The 19,446-nt window shown below is 45.0% G+C and overlaps 1 protein-coding gene across 4 annotated transcripts in view; it reads right to left on the bottom strand.

The window, feature by feature from the left end:
• The window catches only part of xrn2 (5'-3' exoribonuclease 2), a 19,013-nt gene extending 4,015 nt beyond the window's left edge, over positions 1 to 14,998 (bottom strand). For 3 of the 4 annotated variants that reach the window (XM_019871550.1, XM_019871548.1, XM_019871551.1), the window contains exons 1-28: positions 14,758 to 14,998; positions 13,525 to 13,652; positions 13,111 to 13,222; positions 12,907 to 13,018; positions 12,768 to 12,826; positions 12,351 to 12,440; positions 12,195 to 12,267; positions 10,858 to 10,908; positions 10,556 to 10,713; positions 10,398 to 10,472; positions 9,686 to 9,819; positions 9,535 to 9,592; positions 9,323 to 9,430; positions 9,190 to 9,234; positions 8,983 to 9,114; positions 8,829 to 8,879; positions 8,257 to 8,348; positions 7,771 to 7,906; positions 6,920 to 7,027; positions 6,763 to 6,852; positions 5,874 to 5,946; positions 5,701 to 5,784; positions 4,945 to 5,042; positions 4,773 to 4,852; positions 4,603 to 4,659; positions 3,847 to 3,915; positions 3,606 to 3,734; positions 3,026 to 3,141 (exon numbers count right to left, since the gene is read on the bottom strand). In XM_019871550.1, the coding sequence (XP_019727109.1) occupies positions 3,026 to 3,141; positions 3,606 to 3,734; positions 3,847 to 3,915; positions 4,603 to 4,659; positions 4,773 to 4,852; positions 4,945 to 5,042; positions 5,701 to 5,784; positions 5,874 to 5,946; positions 6,763 to 6,852; positions 6,920 to 7,027; positions 7,771 to 7,906; positions 8,257 to 8,348; positions 8,829 to 8,879; positions 8,983 to 9,114; positions 9,190 to 9,234; positions 9,323 to 9,430; positions 9,535 to 9,592; positions 9,686 to 9,819; positions 10,398 to 10,472; positions 10,556 to 10,713; positions 10,858 to 10,908; positions 12,195 to 12,267; positions 12,351 to 12,440; positions 12,768 to 12,826; positions 12,907 to 13,018; positions 13,111 to 13,222; positions 13,525 to 13,652; positions 14,758 to 14,832 (2,593 nt within the window). In that variant the 5' untranslated portion in view covers positions 14,833 to 14,998. The remainder of the gene's footprint in view (positions 1 to 3,025; positions 3,142 to 3,605; positions 3,735 to 3,846; positions 3,916 to 4,602; positions 4,660 to 4,772; positions 4,853 to 4,944; positions 5,043 to 5,700; positions 5,785 to 5,873; positions 5,947 to 6,762; positions 6,853 to 6,919; positions 7,028 to 7,770; positions 7,907 to 8,256; positions 8,349 to 8,828; positions 8,880 to 8,982; positions 9,115 to 9,189; positions 9,235 to 9,322; positions 9,431 to 9,534; positions 9,593 to 9,685; positions 9,820 to 10,397; positions 10,473 to 10,555; positions 10,714 to 10,857; positions 10,909 to 12,194; positions 12,268 to 12,350; positions 12,441 to 12,767; positions 12,827 to 12,906; positions 13,019 to 13,110; positions 13,223 to 13,524; positions 13,653 to 14,757) is intronic. The other variant, XM_019871549.1, reaches the window with a different exon arrangement.
• Positions 14,999 to 19,446: the final 4,448 nt, after the last annotated feature.

The raw sequence follows: 19,446 nt of genomic DNA, 5'->3' as shown, positions 1-19,446 counted from the left end.
CCCCAGCCGTTATTGTGGCCCGACTTTTCCCGTTTGATGATCTCTTCCACCAACGCAGCTCAAGTGGACCACCCAGTCGGCTCGCAATTAGAACGCCACAAGGCGCCGGCCCGCCTCAAAAGAGAGGGAATGACAAGTGGACACCTGTCAATCTCTTTAATTAGCCATGATCTGAGCACGTCTGGGCCTCCCGTGTGCGCGCACAAAGGCCAACAAAAGGATTACGCCTTCCAATCCCCGACAAGCGCGCACTGGCCACTGCATTAGGGACGGATTACGCGCCGCTCGGCAACTAAACGCCCCTTTTCAATTTTCGACGCCGACTATTTGACTCAGCTCAAACAAAAACACAGAGGCGCTTTTTTTTTTTTTTTGGGGGGGGGGGGGGGGGTTCTGTTTGCAGATGTCCGCGATGTAGTCAACGCCGAACACAAACTGTTCCGAGATGAAGCCGCCGAGTCGCAACCGCTGCGCAGCGGGAGATTTGCAATTTGATCCGAAAACGAGTCACTGCAAATGTAACTTTGTTCGTCTATCTATGCCAGCGACATAGAGTGACAGCGCAGAAGAATGTCATGCTTTTTGACCGCGATGCCGGAATGTAACTTACCCGTTGCCATTCATAATACCGCATCTCCGTCTTTGCCGGCAACTAGCGGTGCAACAATCGACGACTCATCTATTATCTCTTAAATCAACAAACCTTTCAATCAGCGATTTATCCATTCTAGACATGAACTTAAAATGGTCCAAAACCTCGGAACTCCAGCCTCTCGACGGTAAATATTCTCAGACTACCGGATCCTAACGCTAAAGATAAATGCGCAAACGGCTAAAGGAGGCTACTAGCGATTGACGCTAGCCAGGTGGGCCGAGTGGTGGTTCGAGTGCAACACGGCACTTGACTAGTCGGGTTCAACCCTTTCATGCACCCTGATAATATGATTAGCTGTCCACTTTAGTTACCGCTGTCCCTCAAAAGGTTAAATCACAATAAAACATTTGCGAGACAATAAGCGCTATGGCTCGATAAAAGTTTGCAAAGGCAAACAGTTCATTCAACGCCAATTTAACCAAATATGCTCACATCCGCTGACCTTGCTGTAACATGGGGAAAGTGCAAAAGGACGCGATGGTCGAAAAGAATTGACTTGCATTTTCTCAGTGCGAGAGGGGCAGAGGTTGGGCGGAGTTGTTAGTTTGTCGCTTGAGCTCCACAATGGCCACCAGCAGAGCTCGAGCGCAGCTGCTCCGCGGACACAAGGCGGCGGGACGACCCGAGCACAAAGACCCACTGGCGGCCTCTCGGCGGGGGGTGGACGCGCCGTCAAAAGGGGGAAAACTTAACTTGGCTTTCAAGGCCCTTCAGACTGTTTGTGGAGGGAGACCCATAATGCTTTGCGGCAACATCCCCTCGCAAGTCAGCATGTGTCACTTCCGCGCCGGGGCACGTGGTCATTTTGTGATACTTTTCAATTTGACTTTAGCCAGTTAGCGGTTTCAAAATAGACCACGGTTTTAAAAGTCACCATTTTCAAACGGCTCAAACTTTCCATCGGTGGTGTTTTCGCTACACTGTGGAGGTTTGACACATCCGCGAATCGTCATGTGCGTCAGAAAGACGGAAAGCTCACAATTATCCGTCGTTGTCGCAAATGACACGTTATGGGTCAAAAGTACAAGCGGTATTGGTGAGCACTCCAGAGTAAAACCTTGTGCTAGCATCAATTTGAAAATGCTAATTGCTATCGAGCATCTCGACTTTATAACTGATTTACTTGTTCGATATTTACTCCAGAAGGTTCATCGGCTGATGTTGATCCAGAACGTCTCAATTATGTGACAGCAATGATGTAACGGGATCAGTCGTGTCTATCCACAACATTAAAAAAAATCTTAATACAGTGAAAGCGTTTTAAGTAGTGCCGCCATTTTGTGATGATCTTTGAAGTTTAAATCCCGCACCGTCACGAACTGAAACTCAATCATTAAACATTTATCGGGTGAAATGAGCTGGTAATGAAAAAAATATATATTACGCGGGGGTCTCACAGTGGCATTGGACATCCAAACAAAAAGTGTGAGGAGCCAAAAGAGGGTCATTTGCATCCTTCCGTGGAGAAGCAGCAGAGGAGCTGGCCATCCACCCCCCCCTACACACACTACAGGCTTCATCGACTTGCAAATTGGCACATCAAAGTCTGAGCGCGGTGGCGAGGATGGCGAGGTGATTAGGAGACACCGCGTGTGGCAACGTCGCCTGAACTTGTGAATGGGGCGCGGAGTCAGCGCAATTATTGCATCGAGTTATTTACTTCATTTCGTCGCCATTCGAAAGTGGCCGTCTTTAAGAGAGCGTGCATGTCAGAAGGAATCTTCCAGGGGTGGGGCGGGGTCAATGAAGCGCGTTGCGTATTAACCCTTTCAGGGACAGCGGTTACGAGAGTGGGCAGCCTATCATGTTATCAGGTTACATGGCGCATGAAAGGGTTAAACGAGCAATTGTTTGAAGGCTGGACTCACAAGTTAGCCTGTCAATGGCAGTTCTCTTTCTATGTTAGCATGAGGCTAGCAAGCTCATTAATTAAAATAAATATGGCTTGGTGGAACATTTTGTCGCTGAAATGTTTCATCTGTGTTTTGAGTGTCAGTTTCCCAGTAAAAACTTCACCTGGGAGTGACCAATCAAAAAGCTTGAGGCGAGCAACATTTTGCCTTTATTTGCAGAACAGGTACTGACAAACACTATTGAAAAGTGTTTCAAGAAGTTTCATTGAGTTCGACATGTTTAAATGTGTTCAAAGAATGTGGGACGGGTAAAAAAAAAAAAAAAAACGTTTACAATGATCTTGATAGGATCTTTTTTTTTTTTAACTTATTGCAGGTGTATTTTGCCATGGATATGTTGATGTAACTTTTGGAAGGAGGGCCGAAGCCTGCTTGGCATAACATTTTGGACCTAAACCCCAACTTGTGACTGTAGAGTGTGTGTGTGTGTGTGTGTACGTGTGTGTGTCTCTCTTACGTTGGAAGGCCTGATGATGGCCGGTGCGGGGTGAGCGGTAGTTTCCTTGCTGTTGGTAGTTGTTGGGCGGCGGGGCATTGCTGTACTGCCCACCATGTTGGTTTCTGAGCGAGTGACTGCAAGAAGAACGAGAGGATGTCAAACATGCTTTCTGCAGTCTGGCAAATTCATGCTCTACTTTGGGGGAGAATTTTTTTTTTTTGGGGGGTGCTCATCATGAATTCCAAACACGGCGCCTTCGGGGGTTGCCAGATGTTCAATTATTGCTGTTTCTTAATGATAATGTGGACGTGTGGAGGAGGAAGTGGAGCTCATAATCAAGCATGGCTGCTTAATGTCCAGTGTGGGTTGTGGGGGTGGACAAACATTTACACATTTTCAAAAGGGCTATACAGACGCATAGCAAAGCTCACACTGGCAACGTTTGACTGTGTAATGAATCCCTTTGCATTACATTTGGCATGTATGAGCACTTCAGGGAGGATTTGCGTAACTTAGCAGCGGTGCCATGTGACACAAGTCATTTCATATTTCACATTTGACCGATATTTCCAAGTGGTGTCCGTCAAGAAAAACTCACCCCAAAGCTCGGAAGCCTGACTGGTCCAAGTGAGCCTGCTGCCTGTTGGGGTTGAAGCCAAGCTGAGGTCTCCACGGCTGATTCTCTCGCCTATCCCAGTCCTCCGGCTTCAGCACGTTAGTGGGAAGCCTGAAGGCCACACACACAAAATCAAGACAGTGCATTGTCACACTAGGCAATAAAAGTACCAAAAGACACTGACTTTTCAATCGGAAATATTACATGTGAAAATGGTACTAACTTTGCTCCGGGAAGGAGAACAGCCTTGAACACAAAACCCTCGGCAAACTGGGGATCCTTGAACTTCACTCTGCAAGACAACACAATGGAACCAAATTTTGTTTTTAAGGAGTGGACTATCATACGTAATATAAAAACAAAAGACAATTAAACATTGTGTATTTCAGAAAAAACAGATACCCTTGCTGAGTCAAAGTTGGCTAGCTTCATGCTAAAGCATAATTGGATACGCCATGAAGAGGCTGATGAAACGAGCGCTGATATTGTGTTTTTATAAGCCTATAACTTAGATTTGAACACAAAGCGGAGGGACACATACAGACAGATGATATCACAGTGCACACGTGCATATATTCTTTATCCTCTGCATAGATGACAAACTGCCATGCCGCTTGTGACTGTCCCATAAAATCTGTTAGGTATCTCAATGTGTTATAATATCCCCTGGTGGCCAAGACGGGCACAACAGACAACGCAAAATTGATTGCATGGATGAAATCAGAACGCCCCGTTTCATTCTTTACAGTCCATGAAGTTTTGTGATGACTACGTTTCCGTAAAATGCAATTGTGCGCGGTGATATTTTTCTTGCGATAGAAGATGCTACAAAAAAATTTCTGGTGGTATTTTCTGAGGGGCTTGGACGGATTACAGGGATTTTGAGTCATGCCGATGGTGGTCAAGGCACCATTGTAATATTTTTAAAAATCGGCGCTGTACTGCAGCTGCACCAAGTCGAAGGCCAAGTAGTTCTCACCCGATGGCGCTGTTCTGCCCGATGTCACGCAGCATGGGGATGGGCGAGCTCACCGTCCTGAGGGACAACAAGGTCAAAGGCCAGTGAGCGTGCGAGTGGCTCAAGACAGGAGGACGGCTCGCCTTCTGACCGGGAATGTGCAGGAGGGAGCATGAGCAAGTGGTCCTTACTTATCTGGTAGGATAGGGTCGTCATCAAGAGATAATATACCTTGGATTCCATGGCAGAGCTCTGCAGGCACCTCAGTGGGCTGAAAGACAACGGCAACATCATCTGCCCTGTCGATGCGAGCGTCACACACACATTTTTTTTTTTTTTTAACCCAACATCTGCTGGCGTTACCTCATGACATTGTGCACGGTAGAGTTCCTGGATGAAGTCCGAGAGCGGGTGAGACTTGCCGACAAACACCAAGTCGCTTCCCAGACTGTTTCTTCTCACTGGAACGTCATCATTATTTGAATTGATTCCCCGTTGAATTAATTACAAAATACCACTTGATGTGCTTGCTATTAACCATTCTACGCGGATGATAAATAATATATGACCAAGGACTTTTATATTGTCTGCCGACATGTTACTGAACTATTAGTGGTCAATCGACTGCCTCAATGGTTGAAGCACAGCAATACGGATGCTAACAAGCAGTAGCATTAAGACAGCAGGGCTTTTCTTTTGGTAGTTGTTCACACAATGTGGAACTATATTTTGTTTAGTATGACAGTCAAGTTCAACTGGGAGTGGACTTAAACCGCTTAAAGCTTCTTTTTGTTGAACAGTTCACGATTTGCCTAATTTCTACTTATTGTCAAGTGTTGCGTTCATTGCCACCATACGCGCGCATATCACATCTACGCTCGCAAGTCAAAGCAAATCAATAAGTTGACGGCTCCTATTTAAAAAAAAAAAAAAAAAACTCTTCAGTCAAGTCGCTCGTTTCTTGAGCCACTACTCTATGTTGCACACATCCAATGTACTCTGAGAAAAAAATGGTCACACGCACAAAATCAACTCCGATGAATGGAAGTGGCTTCATAAGGATGAGAAAATGAGCGTTAAAGTGCGAGGTGATATAAGGGGCGCCAAAATGCGACTGACCTTCTTCGGACGTGAGGTCGGGATAGACGTCGGCCAGCGCGGCCCGCAGACGCCGCTCATCCACAAACGGCAACAAGGCCACGCCTTCAAGGAGGAAACAGAAGCGCACCGGGAAAAAAGAGTCAGCGGAGCTACACAATGAGCAGCCGGGAGGCGGGCGGCGGATGTCTCACCTTGCCATGCGTACTTTTTCCCGTTCAGGTCAATCGCAAAGTCGTCAGGGTAGAAGTCGATGATGGAAGAGTCCTGTGTCACAACAACACTTTCCTTATACACTGACTTACAAAATAGAGGCGCTCCATCAGTTTTCATTCTTTTTACAATTCAACTCATTTAAAAGGAACTTGATAGAAACATCTGTGTGAATGATCAATAAATGACAACAAATATTTTGCCTACACTTCTATATGGGCACCATCCTGAAACAGTACATAGTGGGAGCTCGATTTAATTGGTTTGTGACAAAGCCTGTAAAAAAAAAGAAGATGAGAATGAAAAGAAACTAGTTTTATCAAATGTAATTATGTAAAGTATGATTGTATGTGTGGGTGTGTTCCTTCAAGGGGTGTGGCCTAGTGAACTATATCAGGAGCAGTGTATTTTGCATGTGGGTGATTGCCTGTTTGTCCCGGCAAACTGTGGCTCTCCTTGCCCACATGCCAGGGCATTACAGTCCCTTAACTGCTCTTTTTTTTTTCATCTGTGCGAATTCTAAATCATCATCTAAAATCCAAAGCAAAAAAAAAAAAACCAAAAAAAAACTGTGAATGACAGCCGAGGTCTCTACTATTTTTTTGTGCATAGCCAATGTCTTCTCATTGAAAATATACGCTCAAATTTTCCCTTTTTTTTTTTTTAAAAAGAAACTGAATTTTGGTTTTTCTGTATTTTGTGGCCATATAAAGCATCAACAAAAAATACAAATCCTTGACTATGCCATGGAATTAAAATGTTTGATGAGCACGGAGTCCTTTCAATAAATCTGCTTTCATTGTCATCCGTTGCTGTACACCTTTCTCGAAATGAAAAGAGACTTTGCGGAAACGTGCAGGACACACTCACCGGACTCATCATCAAGTTCCGCCACGTTTCTGGCAGGAAGTTGCCGCTGGCGGCAGGAAACACCCCCATCAGCTGCTCCAGGGGCTTGAACTGTGCATAGGCGCAAGCAAATTCAGATTGGCTTCATCCGGGCGTCATTAATCAACGTTTCGCTTACCGGCTTGGTTCCTCTCTCAAAGTCACTGAACATTCCTTGAATGTCCTGGAAGTCTGAAGCGAAGGGGGCGTAGTGAAAGGGGAAGTACCACTTCCAAGAGGCGCAGCCCTGCAAGCATATCGACGGGTCGAAAAGTGGGCACACACAAACATTCCCGCTTCACGTTTTCAACCGCGTTTTGCATATTTACATTGGCTTTTGTCAAACATTTAACGAAAACCCCACGGAGATGCAAAAAAGCGTTTATGAAGCACAAAGATAACGAGTTCAATTGAGTTCTCTGCCAACACTCCCCCCGCCCTACCCTTCTTATTTTAGGATGTGAAAGAAAGCGTGTCAAATTGCAGCTCTCAAATGGCGGCAGCCCGTTTGAGCTCCCCGCAATAGACGTAAAACAAATAGAGGGTCCTCATCAAAAGTGATTTCGGGAGCAAAGTGTGAAACACGTCTTCAGCGTTTTTGGCTGAAGCCCTCGTTCCCCTCCTTCCTCCCCCGCGCGGGTCACTTGGCGATCCGCACGTGACGCTAACGCCGTTGGCGGTGGCACCGTGAATGCGCGGCGGCGCCGCGCAGACACGTCCCGTCTGCCGAGGACCTTTTAATCAATTCAGAGCGGCCCGCTGAGACCAGCATTAGATTGCTGAGCATGTGGAGAACCGCCCCCCCCATACCCCTGATTCTCCTCACCCTCCCTCCCCAGGCTGATCCACCTCTGCGCAAGGAAAGAGGGCGCCACTTACGACTTTTTGACATTTGAAAACACTTGTCACTTTAAGAAATCTTGATTGAGGGATACCCTATTCCGAACCAAATGGAAGTTTGTCGGCGGGGAGGCGGGTGCAGCGTCTCACCTGATAGTAGTAGCGCAGCACCCAGCACAGGCCCTCCACGTACGACTGGACCACCTTCTGCTTGAAGCCTTCGTCAGAAACGTCCACGTCAAATTTGGTCTTGTAGTAGCGCTGCTTCCAGCCGTCCTCCCACAACCTGCCAACGGCGCGTCAATCAAATGGCTTCCATTCTAAGATGCCTCCACTTCCTGCGTGACCGGAATTCTTTTAGCGCTTTTTGACACCTTGGGAAATTCAAATAATGGAGGCCGCGCGGCATCTGTGCCACCGCAGAGGGCCGGCGCGGCCTGCCGGGAGCGCCGCCTCCTGAAGGGCGAACGCTCCATGAATACCAAATCATTCCGGCGGATTTAGGAGATTTATTAAGCACGTCACACAGGAATTGACTGCTTTCCATTTTAATTGTGTGTGTGTATATAGACTCCTGTCTGCTACTTCAACAGTCAAGTGTTCCGTTGACTCGGCATGCCGACCCACTGCACCTACCTGACGTTGTCTTCCGGTTCGGGCTCGTCGTCGCTGTCTGCTTTCCTCTTCACGCCGCGGCTGTTGCCGTCGTCGCTGGGGCCTGGAAACTGCTGACGCCACAAATCAGCACAACAAATAAACAGTCATTGATGACTATTCACTCGTCTTACAACACTACTGAGCCCATCAAAGACTGGGCCACATGAACTAAAAAATAACCTGATTTGTTTTCTGACTGCTGATTTGAAATCCCCTCCCCCTTGGCTAATATGAAAATATACATAAAAAGAAAGAAAAAAAAATGGTTGCATCCATTTCCAAAGCTAGCTACAATGACGGCAAACACAATAGGATGCAGTAAACTGGACAACGGTCTTGAGGGGTCATTGTCTCCCCTCATCCCAAGATGGGCCCGGCTCATTGAAAAGAAAAAGGTGCAGAGCTCCCACCAAATACGACGACAGTGTAAAGCGACGTTGTATTTTTTTGGTATCTTTAGTTTTCATTTGTTGCTGCCAGTCCGTCAAAAATATGCTTTTCCTTGACACTTGTTAACAACGCGTGTTCATTCCAGCACATTTCAAACTCACGTTGCCGCCGCCCCCGTTCCTCATCATGGCCTTCAGGGACTGAGCAGCATCCTGAACAAGAACACACACACACACACACACACACACACACACACACTGAAAACACGCAGCAAGGAGGGAGACTCAAGTGAGTTTGTGAGTTTTGAGGACACACCCTATTGGACTGCATCCTCATGCCGTAGGCTTGGTGGCGAGCGTTCTCCACGGCGTCTGGCTGGAGTCCTCTGCCCAACGCGTGAGGGGCAAACTGGCCCCCGGTGAGGTAGGCGGGGCCTTGCTGCTCCCTCTGTGCTCAGTTAAAAAAAAAAAAAAAAAAACAAAGTTGGAATATTGTCCTGATGACTGAGTCCAAGTCACTTACCTTCATCCTTTGTCGTTTCTCTTTCATCCTTCTCTTAAAGCTCTCCTAAAAGAAAGGAGGAAAAAAATGTTTGAATCAACCCGATCGCTTCAGTGTGACTTGTCACGTTTTTAAAGTTGAAAACACGTCTTGCATCGTCTTCTCTGCGCTTTTTGAAGATGTTGTCCTCGGCCACGCCCACGGCCTGCATGATCATCTCGACGCGCGCCAGGTTGACGAAGCCGTTCTCCGTCAGGTAGCCCTACACGCACACACGCAGCTGTCACCAGAGCCCCGCAATTTGTCGACATTTCCCAGCATGCACGGCAGCCAGGAGGCCATACTCCCGGCTGGGACCATCCTTACTCCGGTTTTGTGCACCACATCTTTGTAGATCCGGACCAGGCGATCTATCGCCCCCTCTCTGGAAGGTGATGGAACAGCACCAAGTATGAAATTAATTGTGACTTTTGGATTTTCACGCACACAGACGGATTACGAGAACGGCAGCTGTGACCTGATTTCCAAGGACGGCAGGTGAGGGAGGAAGTCGTTTCCGACAAAGAAACACATGAACACCCAGTCGTCGATGCTCCTCTCAAAGTCAAATGGGAAGGGCAGACTGGCCATGGTCAACTCTCGAGCAAGATACTGAAACGTAACGCAGCGCCGTTAACGTGGAACTGTGATCGAAACACACACCAACAACCAAGATAACAGCAAAACACACAAATAAAGCTAAATGGGTCCATTTAAATGCCCCCCCCCCCCACACACACACACACAAACACACACTCGGGGTGAAGCTCACAAATATTTTTGCATTAAAAATACAATCTGGATTTTTTTGTTATTTTTGTCCACTTGGGGTTGCCAACCTCAAAGTGGACTGTTTTAGCAGTGACTTTTTAGTGTGTATGGCTTTAAAAGGCGGAGCCCGGTCTGGTGAATGATATGGGTGTCAGCCAACGATAGTGCAGTTGGCTGGCTGTTCAGTCCGAGTGTTGAGTTTCTCTGAGTCAGTTGTGGCAACTGGCGAGCGAATGCGCTTCTTACGATTTGGTTCGATATGTTCTAACTGGCCAGGTAAGCCGACACAACATTAACTAACCACTAATATGTTTCCAAAGTGTCTTGCCGACTGCAGACTTGACCTCAACCTTTCTTTGAAATTGAATTATTCAAATTGTTGCAGCCTGAATCAAACACACACACACTGACAACGTTACCTCTCTGAGCACACACAGCCTGATGAAGATGAACTCCTGCTCAGACACTGGCATGGCGTCCGCAAATTCATCGTGCTGGAAGAGCAACAAGTCAACAGCCTGGCTTTTAATTTGGAGGTCTTCCTGATGGCATGGAGATGGGTCAGGCGTGATCTGACCTGGCCTCGCTTCTCTCGGGCGACGCCCTGACACTCTTTGATCTCGTGGCCCATTTGACCGCAGAGAGCGCACGGCCGCGGCTTGTTGGGTTTGAACTCCTCCCGAATGATGGTGAAGTTGGGCTCGTGCGTGGCCAAGCCCAGCATGATGAGGTCCGCTGATTTTTGCCGCCGTGCAGAGACAAAGACACAGATATTAATTAAAAAAAAAAAAAAAAAAAGAATGTCCTACTGATGGGAAGTTGTTTTGACTCTCCCCCGCCACCCCACTTTTTTTCCCCCAATGTGTGTTGTAAGCTGACCGTCAGCACCACACAGGCAGTGATGTGTGTTGGGGTCGTGGTTGGGCTGAGCTGCGGACGACAGAGAAAATATTTGCCATGAGCGCAAAACACAAAGCCTACATTGAGGAGACTGTTTTTTGCATTCAAGTGGGCGCAATCAAAGTTTTAATTTTTGGCACAGACGAACGAGGCAGGAATGAATTGAGGAGATTCATTCATTTTGAGAAAAGTGAGCTTTGCCGCAATCTTGGTTCCAAGGAACTACTAGATGTAAAGGAGGAATGTCGGCGCCATTTGACTGTCGGTGCCGGACAGCCCCAGAGGGCGCTTGTGTTTTTTGCGCCTGTAAAGGGCAACATTTTTCACAGCTCCGTTTTGTTCAGCGGAGATGGCGGCGCAATTGGACAGTCTGCATTGGTGCGGCTGGACGGATGGAACCGAGGATGAAGAGAGAGGAGCGTCGGCGCGGTCCCCGGATGCGTATTTGGAACTGAGAGTCGCCGCTTAGAACTGAAGCGGATTTACATGGGACGGGAAAGGTGAACCAATCGCTTTTTTCCGTCACTGGACGCTACAGCTTCTTGTTGACTTTCAAATTTAGCTTGTCGCAGATGTGTGGACATTTTGAACATGACGTCTCTGATCCAGAGAAAGACAATTTGATTCTCTCCTCGTTCATCTCGAACTGCTTCAAACAACAAAGCGTACAAGTGAAAAGTGGTTGGACGATTGTCCGTGTTTTGATGGTATGTGTTGTGTTTGTTATTTTATTTTATGTTGACTGTTTTTTTTAAAGAGCTTTGTTACAGCTGCAGCTGTCGTGAAAACACTATATAAATCAGGATGTATTGTGTTGTAAATTGAGTTGAGGAGTTTCATTTTGAAAAAAAGTAATGCGTTGCCACGATCTTGCTGCATCTTCTGGCAATGGCAATATTTTTCAGGATATTTTTAAGAATAATTTTAGAATAATTTAGTCATCTTAACCGTTTCATGCACCCTGTAACCTGATAGCATGATAAGCTATTCACTATAGTGACCGATGTACCTGAAAGGGTTAATTATAATTTTTTAAAAACGTATGTACCCAGATGCAATTTGGAATTAAAACGTTGCCTCACAATGTTATGACTTCCAAAAAAAAAAAAAAATTCTAATAATATATATATATTTTTTTTAATTGAGAAAACGCCACTCTACTGTACAAACAAAAGTATTTGGACACGGCACTCCTGAGACAAGTGGAAGCTGTTTTCTCCCCTTCGCTCGGTGTCACAGTACTTTTGTCCATATTCATCACAATCATTGGTAGAACATGTAAAAAGTGTGTCTGAACACGAGAGCGAGCGGCAAACCTCTTTGTCTCCTGATGTAGTCCATGATCTTATGTTCGCCTTCGCCCGGAACGCTGGCGTCAGACAGGAAGACCTTCAAAGCGAAAGGTTCGTTCGTGACGACGTGGACTCAACGTACACTCATGAGATCACATTTAGCAGTGGAGACGGGCTCACCGTGATGTTTCGCCATCCCGGGTCGTTGCTGAGCCTGTCGGCGACGTAGTAGCGAAGACAACGAGCCAGGTTGTCCATGAACTCTGTTCCCTAGAGACACACGAGAGACCTTACTTAAAAAAAAAAAAAAAGAACTGACAAACCTGCTCTTGATACTCACAGAATGCGCTACACAACAGTTGCTGAGGCCTTTAACTTGACATTTTTGTTACTTCAGCTGCACTTTTGTAATAAGTTTTGGTTGCCTCAAAAAATGTGAATTTTAAAACATTGTACTTTCTGTATTTATTGTCAAAGCTTTGATCGATATCGCAGTGATAATGAGAGGACATTTAATTATTTAGTCCGCACGGTCAATTATAGTGCACCCCCTACCCCAAAAAATTTTAAAGTTTTTTTTCCCCCCAATCAACTTACTGGCGTGATGCAGTTGCTGTCGAACCTCTCTTTAATCTCCTCAGGTGGCAGGTAACCTCCTGTGTGAGAGACACGCACGTCACATGTCGCGATTGTCTGATGCGCTTTCCTGTGGTGCGGGGGGAACACACACACCGACCTCTCTGGATGACTTCCTCGCGCATGCGAGTCTTCTCCTCGGTGAGCTCCATGCCTTCTTTGGAGGCGCGGAAGCGGCGAGAGCGTTGCTGGTTCATTTTGGCCCGCGGAGCCTGGTCGCGAGTTCAACAGTGGGATCATTCGGTTCAGCAGTGGGTTCATTCAGTTCGAGCAGAAAACGTTGCGCCCCGTCAGAGTCACTTACCACACCGTCGATGGCCATGTACAAAACTCTTCTTGGACGCACAATATTGAACAGACGGTCGATGTACTCAAAGATGGCCACCATCATCTCATCCTCGTTTTTGGGCGCCGGTCTGTGCAAACATCAAAAGAGACGTTACGACAAAAACTGGACAAGTGGGAGGAGCTACGGAACAACCCCTAACGCTTATTGTAATTTTTACATTTAAGAGGAACAATTTCTATCAATGGCAAAATTACAAGTGGTCGCCACTGGTTAGCACATTGTGGTGCCCCCTCTCCAGAAACCGGCATCCTCTTTTCAAAATTCTTTGCGCTTGACTCCAGACTGTCTTTTCAGGGAATCTTGTCACATTGCACCACAATAAATAAATAAAAAAAAAATAAAATAGAATAAAATAAAAACACTTCATACTTGTCCTCTGGATGTGTGCAAGGGTGTATGATGCCGTTCATGTCCAAATATAAATTGTCAAACTCCACCTCATTGGGGTTTGCCTTGGTTGTGTCGACAGGGATGCGAACTCCATTGCACTCCCTACCCTGGAAGACACAAACATGATTATTATGAAATCACAAAAGAGGCAATGAACCTCAGGGGTTATGACAAAAACACATCCTCTGATGCTGATTCGCGTTAGATTCCTTGCAAATTAGGCTTTAAATCTCAAATACATTTTAAAGTTGGAGAAATGTGTCTTCTATTTTACACTTGATTTCAGGTATGGTACAACACTGGCGAAAACCACACTAGTTCTGATATGTTTCGGAGCAAATTAAGGCAGCTGCGCTGTTGTTCAACCTCCGAATAAAAGTAAAAAAAAAAAAAAAATCTGAACTGACTTGGTTAATATTTGGACAACTTGGAGCATTGGAGCCAAAGTGAAAGTAAAACCTAATCTCCCGGGAATGCTGAAGCGTGCTCCAGGTACTTTCGTTTCCAATAAATTCGCCACCCGTCCCGTAAAACACGTCCTCAGCCTATGTCTGGTGCGTTCTCCTCTGCTCTGTACCAAATCCCGCACAGAGGCAGCTCAGCCCCTTTGCGTTGCTTGTCATGATCATTATGAAAGTAATCTTTATTAGAGTAAAAAAAGTGTCCCCAGACAGGATTTGTTACAGCACTCTATAGTGTATGCATGCAAGTTCAGCCTTCAACATGTACACACACACACACACACACACACACACACACACACACACACACAAGTTTCAGGCTACTTCAGTCTATAAAAAAAAAAATAATAATAATAATTGCTTAGAAAGCACTTTCAATTTTAAGTACGTCTCAATGTTTTCTTAACGTTCTCCTTCATTACTGACCACGAAGTGACGCCAGGGACCAGGGGCTAATATGACAGGTTAGATCATGTCAAAGCATTTTGTTTTTTTTCATATTAAAAAAAAATACACGTGATTCGATGCGTTTTTCTTGGTCGTGGGGAGCCAAACTCTCAAATTTCTTTCGCCGCGTGGTTTTCCCGCGACGCCGTGAGGAGTTTCGCTTATTTCCAGATCTGAAACGTGCCAACCCTAGTTAACATCTCAGTCGGATTCCATTCAAAACAATCTTTATACAAACTTGGACTTGCTCCGCAAATGTGTCTTTAGTTTTGCACACTGTGATGCTACTATGCTAAACGCTTACCTTCTCCTCCACACAATGTACAATAATGGAGGGATATTTACGACTCAGCCAACGGAAAAATGCCGGGACTCCCATCTCTGCTAAAGTATCACTTTCCCCGCAATAAAAAACGTACAAACGGCAACGAAATTCCCTAAAAACGTTAACTAAAACACGAACATTCCAAACTAATCGAGTGTGAAATTTATCAAGCTCGTCTATACATGCTTGTCGGAAATCGTGTACTTTTTCCGGGTCACGCTGTTGACTACTTCCGGGGAATTCTCGGAGACGCTTCACGGTGCTGCCATAGCGACGGAGCCGGCCAAAAGCGGTATTGCAAAATGGTCTGACGCTATGACTTCTTCGTTTCGATAACCAAGCAAGACACAAACTATCTGTTATCTGAAACGCACAAAATTGAATACATTTTATTTTACCACCAAAATTTTTTTGACAGAGCAACAAATATTCAATGTGACAAAAGTATGTACCAAGTCTAATTGCAGCCAAATAAATGAATGAAAGAATGAATGACATTTTGGAAAAAAATATGCATATGACACTTGTAGTACTTGACTTTTGGGACAATCGTAATTGTTTGGCCTTTCCACGCAGGGCGGATTCATTCAAAGGATGGAAAGCACTTGTCCTGCTCCGGTGGGCAGTGACGAATGGGCCTGAGTGGTGAGCACGTTTGCCTCACGGTCAATGTCTGACAAAGGACGGACCACTGACGTTGTCCTTGAACTGCAACGAAACATATGTGAAGGGATGGTGGCCGGATGCTGTGAAGTGTAATGCCGCCATCTTGTGTTAGCGGTCTGAACTGCATGTGTATTTTCAATTTTGCATTGACAGTACAGTACACGTATTTCAAGAGCCAAATGTTTGACACTGAACAAAGTAACTATTTTTTTTTGCCGATTGCAACACACTGGCAGGTGTTTCTATCAGTTTCAACCCCGAAAAAGCAAATCACACATAATGTGAAACTGATGGTTGGCAACCCAGCTGGATGGATGGCATAAAAAAAGGAAAATGGTCATTTAAGAAACAACACATGGCCTTCAGATCATTTCAAAGGCAGCAACTCTCCATGGAGGCAAAGCAGCAGGAGGCTGGTGGGGGACACATTTCACACAAAGCTGCCGCTTAAGTATTCATACAACATTTAATCTTATTTAAGCTCAAACACACACACACACACACACACACACACACACACACACACACACACACACACACACACACACAAGCCGAACATGGACTATTTTTCTTGGTTTTCTTTCATGAGTCCGCCCCTTCAGTTGAGACATGAAAAGCTCAGCAGGAAGTCACATGGTGTCATGCGGGCCTCAGCGCGTCTTCACATCTGAGACTCTTTCACACGCTTTCTATTGTCACACACACGCACGCACACACACAGATGAACGTCTACCTTCAGTTGGTCATTAGGATCGCTACATGTATCCTTCTTATTGGATCTACAGTATTAAAGTCCCATAAATAGCAATATTTCAGCGAAAGAAAAGATGACTTCGTAAAGCCAAATAAGAAGTTCACATTGCAACTCCTCTATGCGCCTTTCGAGATGGAAAGGGCGCGAGCTTCGAAAGCTGTCAATTATTCAATTGTCTTTGGGCAGATGAAGATCAGGCAGGTCAACCAATCCAATTGGCAGTTTGCAGTTCCCAATAAATAAAAAAATACAGGCGTAGGATGAACAGCTTTTTGATTCAAAATCACAAGCGGCCTGTCAACTGGCCTCAAACTGATTTGAAAACATTCTGCACAGCACGGAATCCGACGTGAATGGGTATAGCGATTATTTTAGTCTTTACTAAGGTTGTCACTATCACGTTTTTTTTGTTTGTTTTTTTTTACCCCAAGTTTCTGCCTCTTGATTTGACATATCTGCCAATATGGCACGGGTGTCAAACTCAAGGCCCGGGGGCCAGATCTGGCCAGCCACATAATTTTATTTGGCCCACGAAAGCAAATCAAACATGTCAGCTTCCATGATGCTTGTTAAAATCTCTACCAAAATTTTGAATTCTCATATTTAATAAATTAGAGACATATTGTAAGCATTTTCTTGTGACCAAACCCCTCATTACATTAACTTAAACACTAATTGAATGAACCGTTATTATTTTGTTTTTTTATATGGTTTCAGTCATAACGGGCCTCCAAAGGAAACGGTCACTAAAATGTGGCCCACGACAAAAATGAGTTTGACACCCCTGCAATATGGTTTGGGTACTTTGTGGTGGCAGAAAAGTCATTGGCTCCCGCGAGAACTGAGCTGAAAACAGGCAGGTGCAGAAATCGGTGGCGATTCCAGTTGGCTTTCAGAATCAAAATCGCTTTGTCATTGTACCACAGAATGCAAAAAATTGCAACAGACGTAACCTGTCCGAAAAACATAGAAAAAAGAATGTCCAATAAGGGGGAGAAACATGAAATCGCAGATGAAAAAAAAATAAAGGAGTTGGAGAGAGAAAAAAAAAACAACTCCAGACTGAGCTCCTATAAGGGCAAAACAGTATATATTTGGAAAAATGAAATGCATGTGGAAAGTGTGGCAGGGCGACATTTTAAGAAGGCTTACTTTGCTCCTGAAACCTGGCGTTTCGAGCCATCAAATGATGCGGAGCAAACTTCAGAATCAAATTTATTGAAGTACTCAGAGGTTATTTAAGTGGTCGCCAGTGGACAAAATTAACAACTGTGACTTTTATGGAAAAACTGCAGTGAATGTATTCTCTCTATATTTGTTTGACGCCCCTGGTTTTAAGCACATGCAAGGGGCAGACTTTCTACTAGTGGTTTACAAATATGGAACAAATAAAGTTGTTATTATGAGTGAGAAGGTGTTCAATGCCATCATGTCCTTTGACCTTAAAGGTGTCGACTTCCACTTCCCGTGATGACCTTCAAAAGTGACCATGCAGCACCTCAATCGTGATCTTGTGTACAGCAAAAGAAACTTGTGACAGCCGCGCTGAGTCGCCGTCGGCGAGCGTTTTGAAATGGCACCGCTCGCCATTAGCCGCTGCATCAAAGCTCGGCCGGCTGTCGGCGGGTGGGCCGAGGTTCGGCGTAGGCCCACCGCTGCTACCGTCTCGGCAGCCGTCATTGTCGCCTCTTATCTCTGCTGAGCGAGCTGGAGGCTTTTTAGCGGCTCATTTACAAACGAGCTGGGTTGGTCTCGTTAGAGGCCAGGCGGAGAGGGGGCGGATGGACGCCTAGCATGCTCATTACGTGAAAACATGATGGCAGGGGAGGGCCAAGGACATAAAAAAGGGGCTTCTTTGAGGACACACCACCCACCCCGTAAAGGCACACACACTCTTACAGGCAGGCACACGCACGCTAACTTGACATGGAAAGAAAACAAGGAACATGAAGACTGAAGCATGACTGCATGACTAGAAACTAACACACACACACACACACACACACACACACACACACACACACACACACACACACACACACACACACACTCCTAGGTGATTTCAATATTTGTAAGAATAAGAAAATGCATGTTAAAATTCTCAACTTAAAGATATAAATGTAATTACAAAAAAATGCAAGAGATAATAAAATAAAAAATATTGAAAAAAGTGTCACATATTGGCGTGTTTATAACATATAAAATATGAATGTGTCTTTGTTGTTTAACTCTTATCTGATACACAATTGTTATAATAATAATGCATCCATTTCTAAGAAAGACTTGATCTTCACAATTTCGTCATTGTTGTACGAAAATAATAAGAGACAGGCAGATAAAAACATATTTTTAAAAAACGGAATTGAAATATCAACGTGCCTTTTCAAATCAAGCCACATTAAAATCAAATTGAAGTGCAGTTAATAGGTCAGTTAAGTTCAACTGTGAAGTAATGCTGCTACCTGTTGTCTCAAAATGGAACTGCAGCACAGTGCTTCCGTTGAGCTTGGACTGGAGAATTGTAGTTAGCGTCATCAAGACCCTAAAAAAATCATTCTTGATGGACATGTTATGTTAATTAGGACATGTAAGGGACTATTCGGTGGTAACTATTAGGGCTGGGATAACACCCATGATTCGGTTCGTTCGTATAAATCGTTGGGGCACGGAAAATTATGCTGATTTACGTTATATGAACTTATTATACACTAACACAGTGGTTCTTAAACTAGTTTCGATCGAACCCCAGGAATTCGGTGAATCAATCTCAGGGGTTCGACGGAAACTCAGCCAAGGAGGTTAAAACAGTAAAAACACACCCGACTCACATGTCAATTAGTTATGACACGCCCGCTTGGCCATGACTGGTTGCAAATGATCACAAAACATTGCTTGGCCAATCAGTGCAGTGGGAAATTTTGTTCGCTCAGTAGTAAACGTGACTGTCGTGATAGTACGTCGTGTGATTTAAAAAAAGAAAAATGTTTTCATACATGCGAACTATGTTGAACAAAAAAAAGAAAGAAAGTGGTCGGACGAATATGTACAACACGGATTAACATGCATCACGGACCGTGATGGGACTCACGGTCACTTGAGCAATTCTAGTCTCGAACCGGCAAAACTGAAGAGACAATTCTTGAAACTCCATGATTTATTTTTGTTCATTTTATATACGATTCAAAAAACGCATGTCTTGAAATTTTTAAATATTTTTCAGTTTTTAATGAATGCGGTTTTTATGTCTT

This window comes from Hippocampus comes, unplaced genomic scaffold (assembly GCF_001891065.2).
Source record: "Hippocampus comes isolate QL1 unplaced genomic scaffold, H_comes_QL1_v1.1 scaffold100, whole genome shotgun sequence".
Lineage (NCBI taxonomy): Eukaryota > Metazoa > Chordata > Actinopteri > Syngnathiformes > Syngnathidae > Hippocampus > Hippocampus comes.
The sequence above is the reverse complement of the archived record's forward strand: the minus strand, read 5'-3'. Positions and strand labels throughout refer to the sequence as shown.